The 22115-nt window shown below is 39.4% G+C and overlaps 3 protein-coding genes across 3 annotated transcripts; 2 read left to right on the top strand and 1 right to left on the bottom strand.

Moving 5' to 3' along the window:
* The first annotated feature begins 2260 nt into the window (after window positions 1-2260).
* On the top strand, window positions 2261-2719 carry sprn2 (shadow of prion protein 2). Its single transcript, XM_085357088.1, has one exon. The coding sequence runs from the start codon at window positions 2261-2263 to the stop codon at window positions 2717-2719; it is 459 nt and encodes a 152-aa protein (XP_085213214.1).
* A 314-nt stretch (window positions 2720-3033) lies between these two features.
* Window positions 3034-8257, bottom strand: LOC146628932 (uncharacterized). Its single transcript, XM_085358204.1, has 2 exons — window positions 7780-8257; window positions 3034-7267 (listed from the first exon to the last, which is right to left on the bottom strand). Exon 2 carries the CDS (start codon window positions 7261-7263, stop codon window positions 5893-5895), a length of 1371 nt encoding a protein of 456 aa, XP_085214330.1. The 5' UTR covers window positions 7264-7267; window positions 7780-8257; the 3' UTR covers window positions 3034-5892.
* A 2863-nt stretch (window positions 8258-11120) lies between these two features.
* On the top strand, window positions 11121-20324 carry LOC146628931 (protein phosphatase PTC7 homolog). Its single transcript, XM_085359754.1, has 6 exons — window positions 11121-11666; window positions 13817-13996; window positions 14929-15127; window positions 16243-16366; window positions 16456-16585; window positions 17754-20324. The coding sequence occupies exons 1-6, from the start codon at window positions 11465-11467 to the stop codon at window positions 17810-17812; spliced, it is 894 nt and encodes a 297-aa protein (XP_085215880.1). The 5' UTR covers window positions 11121-11464; the 3' UTR covers window positions 17813-20324.
* Window positions 20325-22115: the final 1791 nt, after the last annotated feature.

The raw sequence follows: 22115 nt of genomic DNA, 5'->3' as shown, positions 1-22115 counted from the left end.
AACACAAATGATTCATTTTATTGTATTTTTTTGCCACAAACGTGCAAATGAGAATTCTCTGTTACTATATTCAACTGTGCAGAAATGAAACCCAGACATTGTTGTGCTTACCAGAATCCAGTTGAAATAAATATTTGCTCTCACATACTGATACTCCTGCTGAATCCCTTCTTTTTATAAAAAAAAAAAAAATGCAACAGGCAAAAGAAATTCCACATGTGCATTTTATCAGTTTCCATATGTTTAACAGTCCTTATAGAAAATAGAGTATAGAGTAAGTGATTGTATCAAATTTGTTGCACTGAATCTGGCATTTTGTAATAGTAAAGCTCTTAAAATGCTATAAAACAAGTCATTCACAGTCTTAAGTCACTGTATAAGGTCAGACAAACAATACTGCAGTTGTGCAAGATGAAGCCTCGGGGGGCTTCTTTAAATTCCTGATCCAAACCAGTGCTTCATGGTCATGGTCCCAAGAGGGATTATTCCTGATCTTTTAGCCTTTGGCAGACAGTCATCTCTCATGCTCTACATCCTCAGAGTTCTCTTTATCCTCTCCATTACTGGTTTGTTCTTTGTTCCATGCAAAAATAGTTTTATTCTCTAAGTCTGACAATGAAATTTCATTTTCGAGTTCTGACATTAAATTATAATCTTAAAAAAATAATACTAAAAAAGAAAAATGCATACACAATCAGTCACTGGCTCGACTGCCCCCTTATTCTGCAGGCCATGCTTCCATCCAAAGGGCCGGTGTTCTGAGAAACCATCCTACTCTGACAAAACGTCCTACCCGTATTATAATTTGACGGTGACTTGCGACTAAACCTAACCATAACCATAACCTTAAGAAATATTCCGGATGGGTGAGAGAAAAAGAAGTTAATTTAGCATTGGTGTTGTGCGCATGCGCCATGTCTGTGCACAAACATTGGCTGAACATTAGAATCGCCATGAAAGACGATTGGAGTTACTGAAAAAAGTATTTTGCACAGTTCTTATATTACTTAATGAATTCTGACTTTTTAAATTTTACTTTTTTGGGGCAGAAGTCTGAATTTAATTTAGATTTCTTATTCCACATACAAACATTCAGATTTTATTCTCAAAATTCTCATTTCCAAATTCTGACTTTTCAACTCAGAAGGTATGACTTCTTAAATTGAAATCTGACTCTTTTCTTACTTTTTGTTTTTGTTGGTGTTTTTTTTATTTGTTTTTTTCTGATTTTAATTACAATATTAATTACAAACTTTTTCCTAGAATTTGACTACAATTTTATTTCTGAACATTTTTTTTCTCAGGATTCTGAAAAATGTTATAAGCCCAGAACATTTTTTAGTGGTTAGACACTTTATGTAGACATAAACATAAATAAATACTAAATGAAATGTTAGTTGAGACAGTAATGTTTTGATTTGTTTGCACTCATGTCCATTTGCTGAGTAATGAGAGAAACTCACACTGCATGTGTGAAAATCCACTGTCAGCAAAAACATTGAACCTGTTCTGTATTATTGATGTAGAACCAATAGCAAAGCAGGATTTTTTTTTTTTTTTTTTGTGGGTGGGTGGGCATGTGTGTTGGGGTGGGGGGGGGGAGGGGTCTTGGTGCTGACTGTGTTGGTTGGGTTGATAGTCTGTAAATGAAGATGAAAACCACCTCGCAGCCCTGCTGTGTTGTGGTTTGATAAACAACCGCTCCAGGATCACAGCCTCTTTAAGTAACTCCTAAGAAAGGTAAATAAATTCCATTTTGTTTCCTTAAAAAATTTATTTTTTATAGATAATGTACACATTTAATCAGTTTTATTTAACAACTTTCTAACTTTTTTTTTAAAAGGCCCCTTACCAAATATTTTGCAATAATGTACATGTGGTTACTGTTCCAAATACATCACTGATATGTTTTTTAACAATTGATATGATATGCACTGTTTATGAGAGATAAAAGAAGCAAATGCCTAGTGAATGGAAGAACAAATGTGCCACATAATGCCCAGCTAATCCTCGTGTTTACAGAGCATATCGGTCATTCTAGATGTCTGTTGTGTCAGGGTTAGGGAGCACGTAGCTTTTGTTACTGAGCCGCAGGAAATCAAAAGCTTTATCGCCAGCTGAACTGACTGCTGACAGACTTTCAAAAAACTCCTCTGCACGTGTCCTAAATGACAATTAATGAAGCGCAGTATCATTTTAATAACATTTTTTTCTTTCTAAAGTTCAACTCAACCTAATCTGTTTTTGCAGCTCTGCTCTGATGGCGGGCCAGCAAAAGCTTCCCTCACTGTGGGTTTGGATGCTGCTTATTGCAGCTTTGTGCCCAGGTGCACAGTATGCATACAGCAAGCGAGCAGGCAGCTTCAGAGGTCGCGGTACTGGTAACAAAGCGCCTCCCTCTCAGAATCGAGGCCTCTCCAAGCAGGGTGTAAAGTGGGCAGGTGCAGCAGCAGCGGGGATGCTGGGAGGCACAGGCACCGGGTACGGGCTGGGGTTCCTTGGAAAGCCAAAGCATGGGTCCGGAAATAACTATGGCCACAAAGCAGTCGCCTCTGAGCAAGATCGACAGATTTACTACCAGCAAGACCAAAGATGCTGCAACCAGTCTCTCTGGAGAGCCTTCGTTAAAGGCGCTGCCCCTGCTCCTGCGACTCACCTCTTTCTCAGGCTGGGACATGTGGTGCCTTTTCTTACAGCAGCTTGGATAAGAGACGTGTGATCCACCATCTAATTAATGAAAAAGCTGTCATTTATCAAAGTAAATTAAAGCTTTTTTGAACAAATGATCTCTACTGTGTCATTTTATTGGAATTAAATGTCATCATGTCATCCTCATGGAGGATTTTTCTGAGAGTTTGGTTAAAAAAATACACAAGTTGTGCACTTGTGCATTTTTCTAATAACCCCTCTCTTGATATCCCTTGAAGAGATACAGCAACATTTTAGACATGAAGATGTCACAGGCCACAGAAAAGATTTCATGATTTATTTTATTTAACACATGAACATCCAAGACAAACTATATTACACCGTGTTAGTCATAACATCTGAGGAGTATCACGAAATGTTTGCAATTCTGAGTCAAAAACAAGCGATGTCTCTAATGGTAACATGACCTCAATTACAAAGTTACAGAATATCCACAACTGAGGAGAAATAAGTGCACTTTACAGATATTCCACATCCTTGATTTAGGTGGAATTTCCCATCAAATTAAGTCGTTTTGCCAGAATCAACCAAAAAAGCAAAACAGGAACAGTCGAATATAAAAGCTTATTAACAGGAGAGAATAAAAGAAATTTGAAAGCCTGGTCACAAAGAACAACATCAGTATGGGAAGGAGAATTCCATCACTTTGAGATTTTCACACCTAACTTACACAGCATTTTTCCAGAATCCTTTACAAAACTCAGGCATGGAGAAAAAATAAAACAGGATCATAAAAAGTACGGTAAAAAGAAAAGTGAAATGATCACATGAAACACCCACAAAAATAAAAATAATAACAACACCTACTCTTGAAGAAAAAAAAGGAGAACAGATTTTAGTAGTCATAATCGCAGAGACTGTACCATGACAACCGGCGCAAGAAAATAAACAGTAGTATTTACATATCTGAGAAAAACTGTCCTATGAGACTGTTTCCCCACGCTACAATAACATGTAGGAGATTAGAGGAAGACGCACGGAAACGATGACCAACTTCAGGGCAGACGACTGGAAAATAAGTGGCTATGGAAAGTTAAAATGTGCCTGGGGATATGGATGTAAAACCAAGGCTTTTATGGGAATAAATGTTCTAATGACTCACACACATAATGGCAGAGTTCAACGGGATAAAGGAATGCAGTTTGAGTGCTACCACACCCATTTTAACTAAGGACAGTTTACATACTACAAGGAAATATAGATAAAAGACCGCATCCGTTCAACAGACTGCACAGATTAAAGCAACAAGTGCTATTTGTGCAACTTCACTGCTCATTTATGAACCCATCATGATTACTGTCTACTCTCTGTGAAAAGCTATTACATGCAATAACATAAGTAGCAATTATTAAATATGAACCAGGGCGATTCTTTCTACTTTTATTTTTATTTCTGTCTCTGCTGTTCAGCAAACCTCGATGGCTTAAAGTTCATGTGGGAAGTTTGGCTGAATTATTTACAAGGAATCCTTTATCACCATCAAGCAATCTGTAAAAACTATTAGTGACCAGGGTTTGCTTCAGTCTGTGCATGTGCTCTGTGGAGTGAGACTGAGTGGAATCCAAAACACACACATAAAACTTAAATCCTCCAAAGAGATTTCTCCTAACATTACCCCAGATAATAAACAGGGGTTAAAGTGAGCTGGATTTATTATTACTGATCAGTATTATCGCTGAATGCCTTTATTTTTCATGTGCCACAATCCTGCTGCCAGTTATTACATTCAAATATTTGCCCGGTAATAAGCCAAAAAAAAATGACATCCCACAGCCCACTTATAACCTGAAGTGAACTTTTTCCTTCTCATCCCTGTGATGTGTTCATGGTGTAAAGGTAAATAATCCTGGTTACTGTACTTCAGCATCTAGAACATAACAGAGGAAGAGTGAGCATCAAGGCAGCAAAGTTTTTTTCTAAGTGGCGGTAATTTCAAATGCAACTTCTCGAGGACATTAAAATATCACCAAATACACAAACTGTGTCTGTGCAGTCTGTCAATCAACAGAAAACATCTGACAAATGTGTCTGCCAGCCGAAGGGAGAGGGGAAAAGAAGCATTGACGTGCAACACTATCAGAGATGTAGAAAAAGATGTATGAAAGACAGGAAACCAAAGAAGAAGATTATTTTCAAGGGTAAGGATGGCAACACGCAAGGTTTGATAAGCTGAAAATGTAAAACTTCCAATATCCTCGTTCGTTTTAGAGCTCTTAAATGGATCTACACGTGATGTGTTGCCAAATTATCCCAAAATAAATGGAAGCATATTAATTTTGCATTCTTCAAAGGTTGCATGAAAATACCAGGCAAGTTAGTGCAGGCTGCACTGGTTATGTTTGCAGTACTGTGGTGAAGTTCACAGTGATTCACTCTGCTGGAGGGGTATGGAGCAGGCTGTTCATGGTCAATGTTAGATTAGATCAAGAGTAGCAAATATTATTACATTCACTAAGCTAATTCTATCTTTTATACAATGCATCAGCCATGCAGCTTTGGATAGACCTGCTTATAACTTGTTGAATTCAGCGTGGTTAAATCCACAAAAAAGCAGTGAATACTGAATACAGGAGAAGCAGCACAGCTCAGCTGATCACAGCCTGTATGCACAAATCTGGCCTGCAAGTCATCATGTGACTTATTTCTACGTAATTCTTGTCCCCATGCTGCACCAATACAAACAAATCTCTGAGTTACCCCACTTGCCAAATCCCACTTGTACCCCATAAGCCATAATGTGGACTATGAGCTTTCATTATTTTTTCATTCTTATCCAAACTATGAAAGAAACTGCCCTGATAGTCTTCCTAAGAAAAAACTGCTAAAGTAATTGTCCTGTCCTGTTTTCTTTCTTTAATCATGAATCTCTGCATTCAGTGTCCAACAATCTGGAGATAAAAAGTGCAAAATATGGATCCAAAATAAATTAATATAAAGTATAGTGAACATCTAAGACAGATCTAACTGTAACACTTGAAACTGAGTGCCACACTTGAAATAGACATTTTTAGTCAGTATGTACATGTCAATATTTTTATATAATAGATATTAAAAGACTGTACTCTCTGGAAGTATGCAGCTGTGGTTTGCAATGTGGAGCTACTATAATATAAGCAGGAAATGAATGTGTGCATATGATGGAGGCAGTAGAAAGCCATTTGAAGTGAAGTGGAAGGTGTTTTCTCACTGGAGCAGGAGCATGCTGGACAATAGCATCACGGAGGAAGTGAGAAGATGAATGAGCCCTTGGCTCAGAGGGCTAGAGCGACTTAGCTGATATTGTTGTTCAGTTTTACGTTCCTTCAGAAATTGCTCAGAGTACTTCATGTACTTCTCTACACACTGCCGCGACTTCACTTGCTCAATCAGGGCTGGGTATCCAATCTCCTCAATGCTGACGGTGTCGTCATCTGCGTCCTCAGCTGCACTCTTGGATGTGGAAGAGCCTTGATCCTTAAACATATCAGTCGAATTCATGCAGCGACTCATGAAGCTTTCGTAGGTCTCAGCACGTGGAGGAGGGCTGTAGACGTAATCACGGCCATAGTCTTTTTGATCTGTTGACTGGGTGCCATAACGACGCTGCATGTAATTATTGTAGTAGTACTCTTCTTCAGGGTTACGGAAAGTGAAATGTGGTCGGGGGAAGCGTCCTAATCCATATCCAACTGCCATTCCAGCCAAAGCACCGACGCCTGCAGCCACCATGGCTTTTTTGGCAAAACTTGGTGACTTGGGCGCATACCCCATGTTCTGCACAGAACGAGAAAAAGGTGACCCTGCCATCCCATAGCCATAGCCTCCTCCACCAAAGCGGGGACTCAGAATCTTATTATTTGGGTTCCAGTTGGAGTAGCCACCAACTGCTCCACCAGGGTAACCTCCTGGATAACCTCCTGGATTTGAACCAGGCACATTCCAACCTGGTCGTGTGTTTCCAGTTTGGACGGGGTAACCACCTGGATACTGGTAAGGATACCTTCCTGGGTTTTGTGGATAACCACCCGCTGCTGGGAAACCCCCACCTGGATGCTGATTAGGATAATTCTGGTTTGGATAACCTCCAGCAGGGTACTGATTAGGATAACCTCCGGGGTTGCTACCAGCTCTGCCTGGATATTGGTTGGGGTAGCCTCCGGCAGCTGGATTTTGATTTGGATAATTTCCTCGAGCTGGGTTTTGATTAGGATACCCTCCTGCTGGGTATCCACCTGCAGGGTTCTGGTTCGGATAACCTGCAGGATTGCCTCTGCCAGGGTACTGATTTGGGTTGCTACCGGCACCTGGATAACTTGGCTGGTTCTGTTTGGGATAAGGGTAACTTCCACCAGGAGGATAAGGATTGGTGTTTCGATTAGGACTCTGTGGCTGACGTGGGTAGTTTCCTGGTTGAGAGTTGGATGTCTTTGAATTGGTCCAACCCTTGTTGCTGCTGGATGAAGATTTTCCCCTGCTGCTGCTGCTGCCACCTCTTTTAGCACATGCCAGCTCAGTGGTCAAAAGCGACATGATAAGAAGAGACACAAGAACCATCTCACACAACCTCCCCATCATGGCCCTAAAAGGAAAAGTCATGGTTGTAAACACCCGTATATATATACATATATATATATATATATAATAAACAAACATCTCTTCATTTTAAGTGTGTTGTATAGGCATAAGATTAAAAAGAGTCAGCTGCACTTTTTTTCGATAACGATCAATAAGAAACAATGTATCATTCTGGCTACATCTATTTATATATTTATATAACGCGTATAGCTAGAACACCCTCATTGAATCCTTGTCCTATTTAAAATTTAGAAATGGTGTCAATCGCATTATTATCTTATCATTTGATGATAACAATAATAATGATAATGATAATAATAATTAATGAACAAATTTAGGGTTCATAAACGTGAGGCTGTTATCACTGCATCATCCTTCCCCTTCCATTAGAAAAACATAACGGAGCCATATTATAACGGATGTGTGTGTCGTCTTTTTATCTCGCCGAACCAATCAGCAAAGCGTTTTATAATAGCATCACAATTAAATGAAATGTGATGAAGGCTAATATCTTACCAGGAATTGGTGTTTTGTGTGTAAGCGTCGATAATTCGAGTGCGTTTGTTGTTCTCTCTCCGTCTTCTCTCCGCTCCCTAAAGGGACCAGGGTGGTTTCTTCCAAATGCGGTGCGCTCGTTTTTATCATACGAAGCACCGGATTAAATGTTCCAACGATGCGAAACAACAGCATGTATACTAAAACTATTTTTAACTGCAAAACTGGTATTCTTACTTAGAATACCAGTTTTTAGTGTAAAACTAATGGCGACCATATCAGAAAGTGTCCTATAAGGGAGGCTAAACAGTATTAATTATATATCCGCACCGTCCGTTACGACTGTCAGCTACGTCCCGTTATTCACGACAAGCGCACATATGTACCCTACATAGAATGTATTTCCGGTCAGGCCTCTTTACCAACAGCCTGATAACAGTTTCAGTGGCGAGCCTAGGGTTTTTTGGTGAAACCGAACAAAAATGACAAGACCTCCTCCAACCACAGTTCAATGCAATTAAATAATAAAATAAATAAATGATACTATCAATTTAAGTGGATTTTTTAGGCGTATTTATCTGAAATGACAAAAAAGGAACACTGCAAATGCAAAAATATTTACAGCTTCAGTGAACCATTAATCCCTTTTAAATTTTAAAAGGGATGCATTTGCTTTGGGAGTTTTGATGATAGAGGTTGACATGATGAGTAACAGCTGAAATAGATAACTTTGAGGGCATGATATCCCATACTTATGTGTTGTACCGAGTGGATCGACTGAAAGGGAACAGTAATTAAATAAAAGCTCAAGGGAAGATGGCAGAAAGAAGCAGTGGTAAGAAGAAAGAACTGGCAGGTGGGTCTATAAAATTCAAAGAAAATTGACATAATGAGGAAAACGGGACAAAAGGATTAAATTACCATATCCAAATTATGCTTTGGTCATACAGGATTAAACAGTACCATTATTTAAATTGGGATAACATACTACAGGGAATTTCGGCTGTTTTCAAGAAGAGACATAGAACAAATTTGAAAACTCATCAGCAACCCAAGTCCCTTTAGCTTGAGCCAACTTCAGCTTATACACACATATAAATATACATTTGTTTTGCGACATCATATAGCATAGAATAGAATAGAATTCAACTTTATTGTCATTGCACATGCACAGGTACAGGGCAACGAAATGCAGTTTGCATCCATCCAGAAGTGCTTTAGTGATATAGATATATTACAATATATATTAGCAATAATATAGATATGTGAGTATATTACAGAAATGGGTCTATTATGGCATGTTATAACGTACACGGTATGAAGTATGTTGTGAATATTCTATAACTATAAGTATGTACAGGCTGTAGTGAGTACAAGCTATGTACAGGATATGAACAGGATATAAATTTGAAAAACTATACAGAATATGAAATAAATAACTTTACAGAAATCTGAGATATACAGCTATACAGAAATGGGAACTATGCAAGTTGTATATATATATATATATACTCACCCAGCACGCCCCTGCGGGCGGTTTATCCTTCAAGCTCGGGTCCTCTACCAGAGGCCTGGGAGCTTGAGGGTCCTGCGCAGTATCTTAGCTGTTCCCAGGACTGCGCTCTTCTGGACAGAGATCTCCGATGTTATTCCCGGGATCTGCTGGAGCCACTCGCCTAGCTTGGGAGTCACCGCACCTAGTGCTCCGATTACCACGGGGACCACCGTTACCTTCACCCTCCACATCCTCTCGAGCTCTTCTCTGAGCCCTTGGTATTTCTCCAGCTTCTCGTGTTCCTTCTTCCTGATATTGCTGTCATTCGGAATGGTTAGCCACCACCATTTTGTCCGTCTGTATCTGGAAGTCCCACAGGATCTATATATATATATATATATATATATATATATATATATATATATATATATATATATATATATATATATATATATATATATATATATATATATATATATGTTGCATATCCGTCCATGCATGAAAGCATGAAAGCATCAAATGCTTATACCCATGTTTTTCTTATTTTTATCCATCTGCAGAATGCTATTTGTTTGTTTATTTATTTTTGGCCATATTTAAGGCAACCTTTTAATTATTGAGATTTTAAATGGTTAACACCTTGTGGTAAACCCTCTGTATTCACTCTTATAACATGACCTTATTATGGTTGACTTGAAAAATGCTTTCAAGTCTATCATACACAATGCACTCTTCACTTGGCTCAGTATTGTCAAGGGGATTTTCATTACCATAGAAAGGGTCCTGCAATTATCTCCCCCCCCCCCCCCCCCCCTCCCCCACTGTTGTTTCTTGTACAACTCAAGTCTTTTCATGCTGCTCAGGTTTCCAGTGCACCCCCTTTTTTATTTTTTTTATTTTATTTTTATTTTTATTTTTATTTTTATTCCTATTTATTCTATTTATCCCCTTCGTATATTTTATTTATATTGTCTCTGTATTTATATATATGTGTGTGTGTATAACTCTGTAACTTCTGTCGGTGCTGTGCTTTTTTGGAAATCGAATTTCCCAGAGGAACCCACCCGAGGGATTAATAAAGTTCTATCTTATCTTATCTTATCTTATCTTATCTTATCTTATCTTATCTTCCTGCAGAATATACCAGAAGGTTATTTTGACCAGTCATATTTCTGCATTCTTTCTGGTAATTTTGTTTTGAATTTTGCAGCCTGGGGATGTAAATGCCACATTTAGAATTAACTCCAGGCATTTATTCGGTTAATTAGCTAACAAAAACAAAAACAATGAAATAGCCCACACATGTTGGAGAAACTTCAGAGGCAATTGTCCAAGTACTCAATTACGTTATAAACAAGAGGGATACATATTAGAGAGCTTACCAAACCCTTCTTTTAATTTTCTTGTCTTTACATTAGCACTTTGTAACACTGCAGTAGCTTATAGTGAAATTTCACATGCATTAAAAGTATAATTTGCATTTCCTTTATCTAAAATACTAAAAAAAAAATTCAATTACTTAAAAATTATTTACAGTATATTTGTTGGCCGTTTCATTTTAAAATACTTGAAGGTACTCATTTCTTAAAAATATTTATCCTACACTTTATAATACTTCTAAATCCCTATAAAACCTCCAAATTTCCCCTTTTAGTTTTAGGTTATCATGTATAGACCCCAAATTTTAAAGAAAATTAGAACATGTTAAATGTTCTAGGGCTGCATTATTGGGTGCAACCTACGTTAAGCCCATATTTATTACATAAGTTAGCTAAAAACAACAAAAGATGAATTTGGACACCCCCACGGTGAACCTGGTGGGCGGGGCCACGTTACGGCACGCGACGTCACAGTTGTAAACACCCGTATGTACTCACATCTTTGTGTCCCGTGGAAACATGTCGGGGAGGAGAGAGCCCAGTGGAGGAACTGCTTCGTCTATCAAATGCTCACCTGAGACATAAAGCGAAAGCGACAGAGTCAGAAAGGAAACGGCGGCGTGTTTGTTCGAGTTTGGAGCAACTGCAGCCTTCCGCTGTCACAGAAGCGAGCCGGTCGGGATCGGATGAACGACTAAAGACAGACAGCCGGGGCTTGATCTGAAGACTTAGCCTCGCAGGCAGGTGGTCGAGCCGGTTAGAGAGAAAGAGCGAGAGAGGGGGGACAGCGTGTACGGTCTCGGATCAGAACGGGGTTTCTCCTTGCTAGGGGATGTTATCCGTACTGTCTTATGGCAGACTGGTAGCCAGGGCTGTCCTGGGCGGACTCTCTCAGACGGACGGTCGGGACTACAGTCTGATCACCGCCAGTTATGGTTTCGGTAAAGACTTTCGCAAGGGGATCCTGAAGAAAGGGATGTGCTACGGTGATGATGCTTGCTTCATTGCACGGCACAAGACGGCTGATGTCTTGGGTAAGGATTCAGGGCTCTGCAAATGGCTTGCATGAAAGTTAGACGCCCTCTGTGCTCGGGTGACCTTCAGTGAGTTTAGCCAGCACGTGTGCCGACCCGTCGGATCAAAACACACCAGCCCCCCTCCCCGCTCACACATAAAAAAAAAGACAGCACTTTAACCCGGATAAAACAAGACTCCAACCCGGATAGACGCTTAAAGCATATCTGTACGCACATAGCACCTGCACTCACGTCATTACTTTAATAAATGACATTTATTTTACTGTTAGGGGGTAGTTTTGAGGTGAAACGCTAAATGACCTTTCACCTACATGTGTCCCCACTGTGGGATACACTGCGATGACGTAGGCTGTTGCAATCACAACATTAGAAGACGTAAATCGGCCTTATTTAATTCGGACGTGGCAAAAAATAGAGCTCATTAAAACGTATCAGACTTAACACTACAATGTCTTGCAAAGGTCAGAATGGTTGAGCATGGAGGCAGCCATGTTGCTAATAGCATCATTAGCCTATTAGCTTAGCTAGCAGGCTAAGCTTGCTTTGTCCTCGCCACCTTGCTACTGCCAAAGACTTAAACTACCACGTGGTTGGTTAGACACACACACACACAAGGTGTATTTCATAGTTTACAAGGTCTGTTTAGTGTTAAACGTTTAGGTTGGTTAGAGAAATAAAATTGACATCTCCGAGGAACACATGGCAACACGTGTATACACGGCAAGGAGAAGTGGAATCTGTGAGACTTCAAGTCAGAGTGTTGAAAACGTCCCTTGCTTTAATTCAGGCTGATGGAAATCGTAGTGAAGGGCGTAGCTGACAGTGATGATCAAGCAGTGCAGAAGAAAATGCGTGGGGTTTTCCAGCATGTATAATATTTTCACTTTCTTTTTAAAGGTTACTTTCACCTCTGTGAGAAAGGGAAAATAATTCCAAAGTCACAGCCTTATAAACTATGGAAGCAATATTCCCAGTAGTCTGTGTGCTGTAGAAAGAAATACTTTCAAAAAACTAAGAGGAAACCCATAGATTCTCTGGAAGTCAAATACTATGAGCATGGGGTGGGGAGAAAAGTTATACATCATTATTAGATTATTCTCATTGTTATGTACATATTTCTTTTACAACTGTCTTCTGACAAAAAAAATACTGGTGCAGATATTCCCTTGCCGTCCTCTTTGGCCATTGAACTAAACAGAACTTAAGTAAAATCATCTGGTCTTGGAAAAAAATTGCTTTGCATCAGCTTTCAAATGAATGTGCAAATGAAGGCATTTATGAGGTGATTGATGTGAAGCCACAATGTGTAAATATATTTAAACTGAATTTAGAAGTCATTTGGACGCAAGTAACCTTACCGGTATACCACAAAAATTATATGCATTTTGGAACTGCGTGCTTACAAGTACAAACTTGAATGATTCATGTAGCACCTAAATTACAGGATATTAGATTACGTTTGTTTGTGTGTATAAGCTGAAGGTGTCTAGAGCTAAAGAGACTTTGGTTGCTGATGAGGTTTTAAAGTCAATTTGTATCTTTGCTGTTCTGACTCATGGTGTGCAGCTAGAATGAATCAAAAGTAAAATAAAACAGGAAGCTAGTAGATTATGAGGTATCAGTGTATAAATATGAATTACACACAAGATGTTAAAAGAGTATACAATTATTTCTGTTCCATAGCTGCAAGTAACACATTTTCCGGGGTAAAATTCTTACACTTCAGGTAAACTAGATAAATTAGGCACACATGAAGCAGTACATGAGAAGTTACAATGGAAAGATAATAAACCAATGTGTTCCTGTTTAGCAGGGATACAGACACCAGAGAGAAAAACAGTTCAGTAATCAATAAAGCATCAGCACCTAGAAAAGAAAGATCAGAAGAGCAGTGTGGCTGTGCAAATATAGACATGATGCATTGACCTTGGAAGGAAAAGAAAGTCATGTCTGCTGTAAAAAATAAAGATAACTTAATAAAAATTCAACAACTAAAATCAGCCAAACTGCTACCAGCAGATGTTTGGTATTTACACTTTTGAAATGCCTGATCAATCCTCTGTCACGAATCTGGTGTTAATAAGGTATTGTATGGTAGTGGTTCAGTAGTAAAACAAATGTTTTTAATTCCTTTTTTTCCCCATCAGGCGTAGCAGATGGCGTAGGTGGTTGGCGGGACTATGGTGTCGACCCATCTCAGTTCTCTGCAACCTTAATGAAGACCTGTGAGCGACTGGTGAAGGAGGGTCGCTTCACACCCAGTAATCCAGTGGGCATCCTGACGTCTGGCTACTACGAGCTCTTGCAGAACAAAGTTCCCTTGCTAGGTGAGTACATAGAGATGATCCACCTGGTTACAAACACAGCAAGTGGTGGAGCGAGCTCAGCCGTGCTGAGAGAAATAAATAACATAGCTGCAGTATGAGTCACACTGTGAGTATTGGCCCTGCTCACCGAGCACAGAACACAAGCTCTGTCCTGAGTTATACTATCTGTTTAATATGGAATCTCTTCTTCTACCTTGGCAATTACTAATATACAGCCTTTAAGTGTGTGATCAGTTCATCAAGAGGGAACCAAATTTTGCTTCAACGATTGTGTTAGTTGGCGAGGTATATATATTATGTGACTTTTGTTTGACACAAACCTTTGTCCCACCGAGTGATTTAAAACCAGAGAGGTAACTATCTTTGATCGGGCAGTGATTTCTTATGCTAACACTTGGCAGTTGAAATTCAGTGATCTTGTGACTCCCCACAATTTACCCTATTACGCAGGCCAAACACTTTGCCCCCTGCCAGAGCTTCAAAAGGTCATGAGTCTGTCTGTAACTGATACTACAGGAGGGTCAGTGAGATTTTAAAAGTAGGTTAACACCAAGCACGTGATCAAGGTTTCATATCTTGGCTCAGTGTCCCTGGCCAAGAGTTAGTGCAGACGCAGGTTAGCTGTCGTTAAATTTAGTTGGCATACTTTTATTTTGGAAAGTCATGGCAAGGTCAGCTCTTGACCTTCTCTGCTCAAGGTTACCTGAATTGTTGCTAGTAGCTGTCACTGGGAATGCAATCTTTTTGGTTGTTTTTTTTTTCGTCTGTATTATATTTCTTCCACTCTCCATGGATATATTAGATTCACAATGAGGACACTCACAAAGACTACTTTGTACTGGTTGGGCAACATAACTCTTTTCTTTTGCCCTGATCAAATTATCTGTTTGTATACATAACCTTAGTGTTGTTTTACTCCGCTTTATTTTCAGGAAGCAGCACGGCCTGCATCGTAGTTCTGGATCGGCAGAGTCACAGGCTACATACGTGTAACCTTGGCGACTCTGGCTTTTTAGTGGTACGTGGTGGAGAGGTGGTTCATCGCTCGGACGAGCAACAGCACTATTTCAATACACCCTTCCAGCTGTCCATCGCTCCTCCGGGAGCCGAGGGAGTTGTGCTCAGTGACAGGTCAGTTGCTCAGTGTTAGATATATCTTTGTAAATAAATAAAACTCTATATTAGATAGATGCTGGGCTGGTAGTTGTACAGCACTGTACATGTCCTGCTTACAGCAGGCTCGGATAAAATGGTAAAGGCATATCATTCCATTCTGAGCATCCCTACTTGCAGTCATTGGGTTTGCGTGCCACTTTGTAATGCAAAGCAGGATTTAAAATAGAAGTGCAGGTCATGATCTCTGTCATTTTGACTGCCAAGCTAATTTGTGGACAGCTTAATTAGCCCAACTTATCAAAAACATGACTCATCTCTCATGTGGGAAGCAAATATCATAGCATAAAGGCCTTTATGTTGTTGTTTGCCATGTAAACAGAACCTGCTTTTCACCTCACACACTAAAGTGTGTGCAGGCCTTCACAGGTTTGCTGGCCAAACCAATTTACATCTGTTATGACTGGCATCAACTAATAAAGCTTTTGTAACATGATCTGTTTTTATGTCTGAATTGCCAGATGATGTCAGTGATTACCTGGATTTGGCTAGAGTTGGTAGCAACAACAAAAAGTGTCCTTCTTTAGAAGTTTTCCTTAGTGCTTTCAGCTCTCTGCAGACATCAGGAATGTTACTTTCAAATTGCCCGTTCCTCCATGGACACAGGCTTTCAGTACTAGCAAGCCATGGCAATGGCAACTGATAAACAAGAGGGAAACTCTGTAATCCATTTGGAGCAGTCTAGATGTTTTGTTTGACTTTTCTCACTGGTTTGGCAGGTTTAATGGGTTAACGTTCCCATTAAAGTACATTTATAGACCTGTTTAAATGTCATCATAAATTAAGACCAAGCAGAAATATAAGGCTCCCAGGTGATAAAACCTCAGTCTGAGACTTGTGTATGGTGGTAGGAAGTGACAGGCCATGCCGGCATTCGGCACGGACGGAGAAGTAAACGGAGAAGTCAGGTTTTACGTCAGCTGTCACATTAAACGCTCACACTCCATCTTCAAAATTTAGCAGAGTGGCTTCTGACCTGCTTAATTCCACACTTAAAACTGTTGCCAGCAGCTCAGGTGCTTCGCGCTCTAGTTTCACTTCATGATCTTCCCTTGCTTCCTTGTTTCCTGTAGTCCCGAAGCGGCTGACAGCTCCTCTTTCGACGTGCAGCTTGGTGACATCATCTTAACCGCAACAGACGGTCTCTTTGACAACATGCCAGACTACATGATTCTTCAGGAGCTCAAAAAACTCAAGGTATCACTTCAACATGTCAGCTTATGCTTATATGTGTTGGAAACAAATTCAAATTTTAATGCTTTTTTTATTATTGCATCTCGTTTCAGACTACCAACTATGACAGCATCCTGCAGACTGCACAGAGCATTGCAAAGCAAGCTCATGATCTTGCCTACGACCCTAATTATATGTCCCCTTTTGCACAGTTTGCCTGTGACAATGGCCTGAATGTAAGAGGTAAGGTTACTGTTAGCTCCCTTTAAAAGCACCATACACATAACTGCAGTATAATGTTTTTACAGCACGCCCCTTTTCCTGATTAATATTAATAATAAGTTTTGGTTGTACAAATTTTGGAGATGGCACTATTATTTATCATGTTTTGAATAATTAATTAATAAACATTGAAATAAACATAATTTGTGTGTTATTAGATGCATAATGAGGAGCATACAAACATACATACTCCAAAGTACTTTTGATGTCCTTAATAAAACTGTACACTGTTAATATTAGTAGTTGGCCACAAAAGACACAAGTTAAGGATGTCTCGCTGGGGCTTTATACTTCAGCAGTAAATCTACACTGTAACTATGTCGTAACCGCAAACCCATCTGAAACTCTACATCGCAACCTGATGTGAATCTCCATAGAAACCTAACTACACACGGCACAAAACTGTTGCCGGTTCACTACAGTCGATAACTCCTGTGCATTTCCAGCTGCGTTTTTGAATTTGTCAGTGAGAGAATAACACTCATCACCTCAATCTAAGAAATAACAATCATAACATGAATTGAAATTCTCACAAATGTCAGCAAATCTTTGGAGGGAGATTGCTGAAACTATCTGAAGGGATGTATGTCATAGGTTCTACAAAGATTGCTCACAGAAGTCCAAATCAGGCCTTAAACCACTCAGACTTTTAAATGTGATTCTCCTTGTGTTGACTAAAAGTTGCTTTACACAATAAGATTTCAGCAGTTATACTTTATATTTGAAGCCACATTACATGACACGTTTGTAATAAGCTTGGTTAAAGCATTTTTTCAATCAGTTTATCTAGACCTATTGAGGCTCTGACGTCTGCAGTTCCTCCGCTGTGTCCTTGGCGTGGTCATGATAACACACATGAGACGAAACTCCTGCTGGCACAACCAGTTTTTCTTCTCTGTAGGAATCCCAAGCATTTAGTTTTTGCAAGTTTAACCTTGATGATGGCTGACCACCGCTTTACAGCTAATACGAAACAAATCACTACAATTATTGTTATATGCGGCTTTAACACTATTATGAAATAGAAAAGTCTTCTCCTATATATTCAGGAGGTCTTATAATTAAAAAGTACTTTGCATGAACTAGTTCTTACATTTCCTCACTTTATCTTTGTTTTCTTGTCCTGCAGGAGGGAAGCCAGATGACATCACGGTGCTGCTCTCTATCGTGGCTGAATACACAGACTAAAATGTGTGTGTGCGTGCGTGTGTTTGAGTGCGCGTCTGGGGCTGTTCCTTCTTCGCCGCCTGCCTGAGTCTTCCACCTGCGGCCCTCCCGAAATGCACTGCATCCTGTGGAGCTGACAGGGGAGGCCCGCCAACACCACGGCACACACTCCTTACAGCACGGCCCGTGTTAACATTTAGTTTTCTTCCGCTGGTTTTGTTTTGGTGCTTGAGCGGCTGAGGGAAGGCAGGCAGCTAGAACATTTTGTTTTTTTCTTTCATGTTGATCGTGATGCAGGAGGAGCAGAGAGAGAGAGAGACGGGCGGGAAGATGCCTTTCATTCTTCAACGTCTCATCCTGTAGCATCAAAATCTTTTTCAATGATGTGACAGCCCAGGACAGATGGACGGCCTGTAGGCTTTAAAATCTAAAATAAAAATGTGATTAAGGAGTAAGCCATGGGTTTGGATTCTTTAGAGCGTAGTAACAGATTTAGCAGGCGAAACCTGGCTATTGGTCTCTGTTGTTAATCTGTTCCATGTGGTAAATGTGTTTGAACAAAGCATGTAGACTAGACTGAGGAAGCTGCTGCTGGGATGTTGTTTGAGTATGAAATGTACGAGTTGGGATTAAGTGTCTTTTCTCAGATCAAAACTCTGTAATGAGAAACTGTAACACTTATTAAAGCTTTCACATGAAGGTTAATCAGGTTTTGTCGCTTGGCCGAGGGAACCGCATCTCCTGATGAGTTGTAAATATTTTTGTTTTTTGAGAAACTTGTTCTGGCCTTTCTGTTGTCTTTGAATTGGTTGTTAAAGCGAAGAGCTGTTTCGTTACTTTATGGAAGATCTACACATGCTCTCGTATACTTTCTTGTACAGATACTAATCTCCAGGTGATTTTCATCAATACCACACTTCCGTTTGAAAGTTGAAAGTCGCTTCCTGAGATTGATCTCTGAAGCAGTCGTGTTGCCGAAAGGCCGCTAAAACATATGACTGGTTTGTGTGGCATATTTGAGAAGCTGTTGTATGTAATGTTTATATTTGTTATAAAGCTCAAGTTAGCATCTGGGAATGCTTACAATTGCAGTGATAGGTCAGGAACAAATTCAAAGGAGAAAGATGTATTTTTTAAACCTTATTTTGTTTTAAAAGCTACAGACTGAAGCATATGCAGATGTGACAAACGTCCCGTGGATGACTAAAAGATCCAGGTATCTTAAAAAAAAGAAGAAGAAATGTGCATTGTGTGAGTCTGCTTCAAATGTTTTGTTTCTCTGTCCCTCATTTTCCTGTTTCATTTGTTTGCTGCTGCTTTTGTTAGTCACGTATGACTTGATTTGCATAAACGCTGTGACCGTGATTGCGACGAGTGCGTAAACGTGCGCTCTGGATTTCACCAAACTACACGAATCAAAGACACTGATGATACCGTTCTGCTTATGAGGGTCTAACACTTCACCTAAGTGTTGTGGATAAACTCTTTACAATTTAAAAGCATGTGCACCAAAGACACATTTTCTTTGTGTATCTCATTATGCTCTTTTTTTTTTTTCGACACAAACATCATACAGCAATACTCTAATTTTCTTGTTCTATGTGTGTGTGATGGCCAGAGGTCTGTGTGGAAATGTTCAGAATTACATTAAAGTGTATTTTCTATTCCTAAAGTTGTATCATATTCCTGGTTTTAAGTTATATGTAACTGGTTATCTGTAAGTAACTATAAAGACAGGTTTTTAAAAGAAAAACCAAAGAAGGGAAGCCATAGTTCACAATTAGGGCACTGCTCTGGAAGCACCACTGTAATGGTAACAGTCACTGTGGTGCTTATCTAACAAACACGGTAGAAGTTGTACTGTTGCTGCCATACTTGAATCCACTGATCCACCATGCATTTTATTACTAGAGAGCAGTTCATATGTGCAATTTGGCAGCAGTTTGTGCTACAATGATTGCATTTCACATCAAATTGGGCAGGTTTTTCTTCCTCATAAACATAATGGGGGTAATGATTTGCATATCTGTCCTGCTGTCATCGTTGTTTTTGTTTTTTATGTAGTTTCTATTTTAGTTCCCCCCCCCCCCAAAATGTAATTTCTCACTGTTTTAGGCTCTTCTTGTCTTTGAGGGGTTTGTGTAAGAAAAAAAAAGGGGGGGAAATGTCTGTTTCTCAAATATAGACCTATATTTGACAGAGAGACGTAAACCTTATGCAGGAGGGGGTGTGAACTTGCAGTATGAGGGTGAGCACAGTTTCAGCCTTAACCAATAGCTTGACCTGTAATCAAGAGGCCTTTCCTGTCATTGCAAGCTTGTGTCGTCCCTGCCGTGTTGCCCGGTGTTTGATGTAAATGAAATGTGGACATGTCTTTTTCTCTTATAAAGCCGTTCTCAAAGGTGCTTCTGCAGTCTGTATGGTATGATTGTCCTGTTCCCAGCAAGCGTATGAAAGATAAACTTATGTCTACAGTGAAACAATGCAGGTCTAATTTATGTAAATATGTTTTAAAATATGTACAATATTTAAATAAAGAACCTAGTATTTATACTAAACTTGTTTAGGTGTCTTCTTTATGCATATCATGTTTGAAGTAGTAACTTAACTCAAGGGATGAACAGGATAAGTCAATTACAATAACCTACCTATGTCCCCAAGAGGGACAAAAACAGAATTTCCCAGAGGAACCCACCTGAGGGATAAATAAAGTTTCATCTAATCTAATATAACTTAACCTGAAACCCAAATACCTGATCGGCCAGTCACGTGGCAGCAAGTTAATGGAAGTAGACATGGTCAAGACGTTCATACTGAGCACCAGAATGGGAAGGAGATTTGATTTACTTTAAATGTAGCATAAATACACATAAAATACAGTTCTGCAAAAAAAAAAGATACTGCATGTCAACAAGTGTATTATGTATGAGAACACATATGAATGTATAACACATTGTGCAGGGGGGTATTTTAGTGACACACTTTGGGCTCCTTAGTACCAACTGAGCGTCATTTGAATGCCACAGCTTATCTGTTTGTGACTTATAGGTGTCCTTTGTGTGTTTTTCTAGCCAGGTATGATTTTACTGCATTGGTGGTGTGATTGATCCACTATGGTACAGCCTGGTGGATAAAAATCTGATGGTTATTAATTCCATCGATTCTGACTGACTGAAATTCAGTCCCAAACCTATAGACAGTCACCTCCCACATACACACTGACAGTGACCTGTTGCTACAGATTCAGTCCAGTTCTTGTGTAATATGGCATACCTTCCCCTTTCTCTGTTTCTCTTCTTAAGAATTGGCTTCTTGACAGTCATCCTTCCACTGAGACCATTTCCGAAGAGGCTTCAGTGAACAGCAGATGGCTCAACTAAGGGCTCAGATGCATTTCTCAGGTCCTATGTCAGGTCTTTGCTGGATTTCTTTCCTGTTTTTTAAGGATATTAATTTCATCTTTCATCTTCATCTTTTACTATTCATCTGCTGTAGATAGTTTTTAGGCCTGACGCATCTTTGTTTTTGCCCCTATTGTTTAAGAACACTTTAAGCACCATGCCATGTTTTCAACTAATATCGCTTCAGGAATCACCTTGTCGATCCCAAAATACTGTTTTATGCCTGTCACACTGTGTTATTTCTTTCATTTTTCATAAATTCATCTCTAGAAATTGGAACAAATTACATTTTCCTAATAACAAAGTAGATAAGTATACAATTTAAAAAAATTTTTATATTGTCTTATCCTGTTCATCCCTTGAGTTAAATTCCTTTCTATGTGCAAACATAAAATACACACCTAACTCTTTTATTCTTGAAATATTCATAGGTTACAGTAAAGTGGTTTGACAAACAAACAAACGTTTTCACTCTGGAATTGAATCAAAAAGGAGCCGCTATCTTTGGAAGACTTTCAGAAAGCCCAGAGAACTATTGCTCAAGTCTGACTCCTTGAAAGCAAAATATGAAGAAATGAGGGATGACTCATGACTTTTGCAGAAGTGAATGATTAAAGATGTGAATGCAGGGCGTTTTTGCATGTCGGCTATTTTACTCCGTATTCTGCATCAACTAAGATTTTGCTGCTTCAGTGCAATGCAGTTATTACAATACAAGTTCTGTCTGAACTATTTGAAAGACAATGTCACCTCACTTGTAATTAAGATCAGATATAACGATTTAATGGAGCACTCTTATGCTGGTTGCAGAAAAATAACTTCCTGTGGTAATTGTCAGTGAAGTGAAATTGCTAACCGTACCTGCATGTGTGATTTCCAGCATTAGGTGGCAACAGGGAGTCACAAGATTCCATGGATGTTTT

This window comes from Diplotaxodon limnothrissa, linkage group LG7 (assembly GCF_057381915.1).
Source record: "Diplotaxodon limnothrissa isolate DT_005_m linkage group LG7, D_limnothrissa_male_GT1.1, whole genome shotgun sequence".
Classification (NCBI taxonomy): domain Eukaryota; kingdom Metazoa; phylum Chordata; class Actinopteri; order Cichliformes; family Cichlidae; genus Diplotaxodon; species Diplotaxodon limnothrissa.
Note: the sequence above shows the minus strand (reverse complement) of the source record. Positions and strands in the feature narration are given on the sequence as shown.

Excerpts from the sequence above, each read along its gene's own strand:
- LOC146628932 (XM_085358204.1), bottom strand. The coding sequence starts at position 7,263 with ATGATGGGGAGGTTGTGTGAGATGGTTCTTGTGTCTCTTCTTATCATG.
- sprn2 (XM_085357088.1), top strand. The coding sequence starts at position 2,261 with ATGGCGGGCCAGCAAAAGCTTCCCTCACTGTGGGTTTGGATGCTGCTT.
- LOC146628931 (XM_085359754.1), top strand. The coding sequence starts at position 11,465 with ATGTTATCCGTACTGTCTTATGGCAGACTGGTAGCCAGGGCTGTCCTG. Across the intron at positions 11,667-13,816 it reads CAAGACGGCTGATGTCTTGG|GCGTAGCAGATGGCGTAGGT; the intron begins GTAAGGATTCAG and ends TTTCCCCATCAG. Across the intron at positions 16,586-17,753 it reads CAATGGCCTGAATGTAAGAG|GAGGGAAGCCAGATGACATC; the intron begins GTAAGGTTACTG and ends CTTGTCCTGCAG.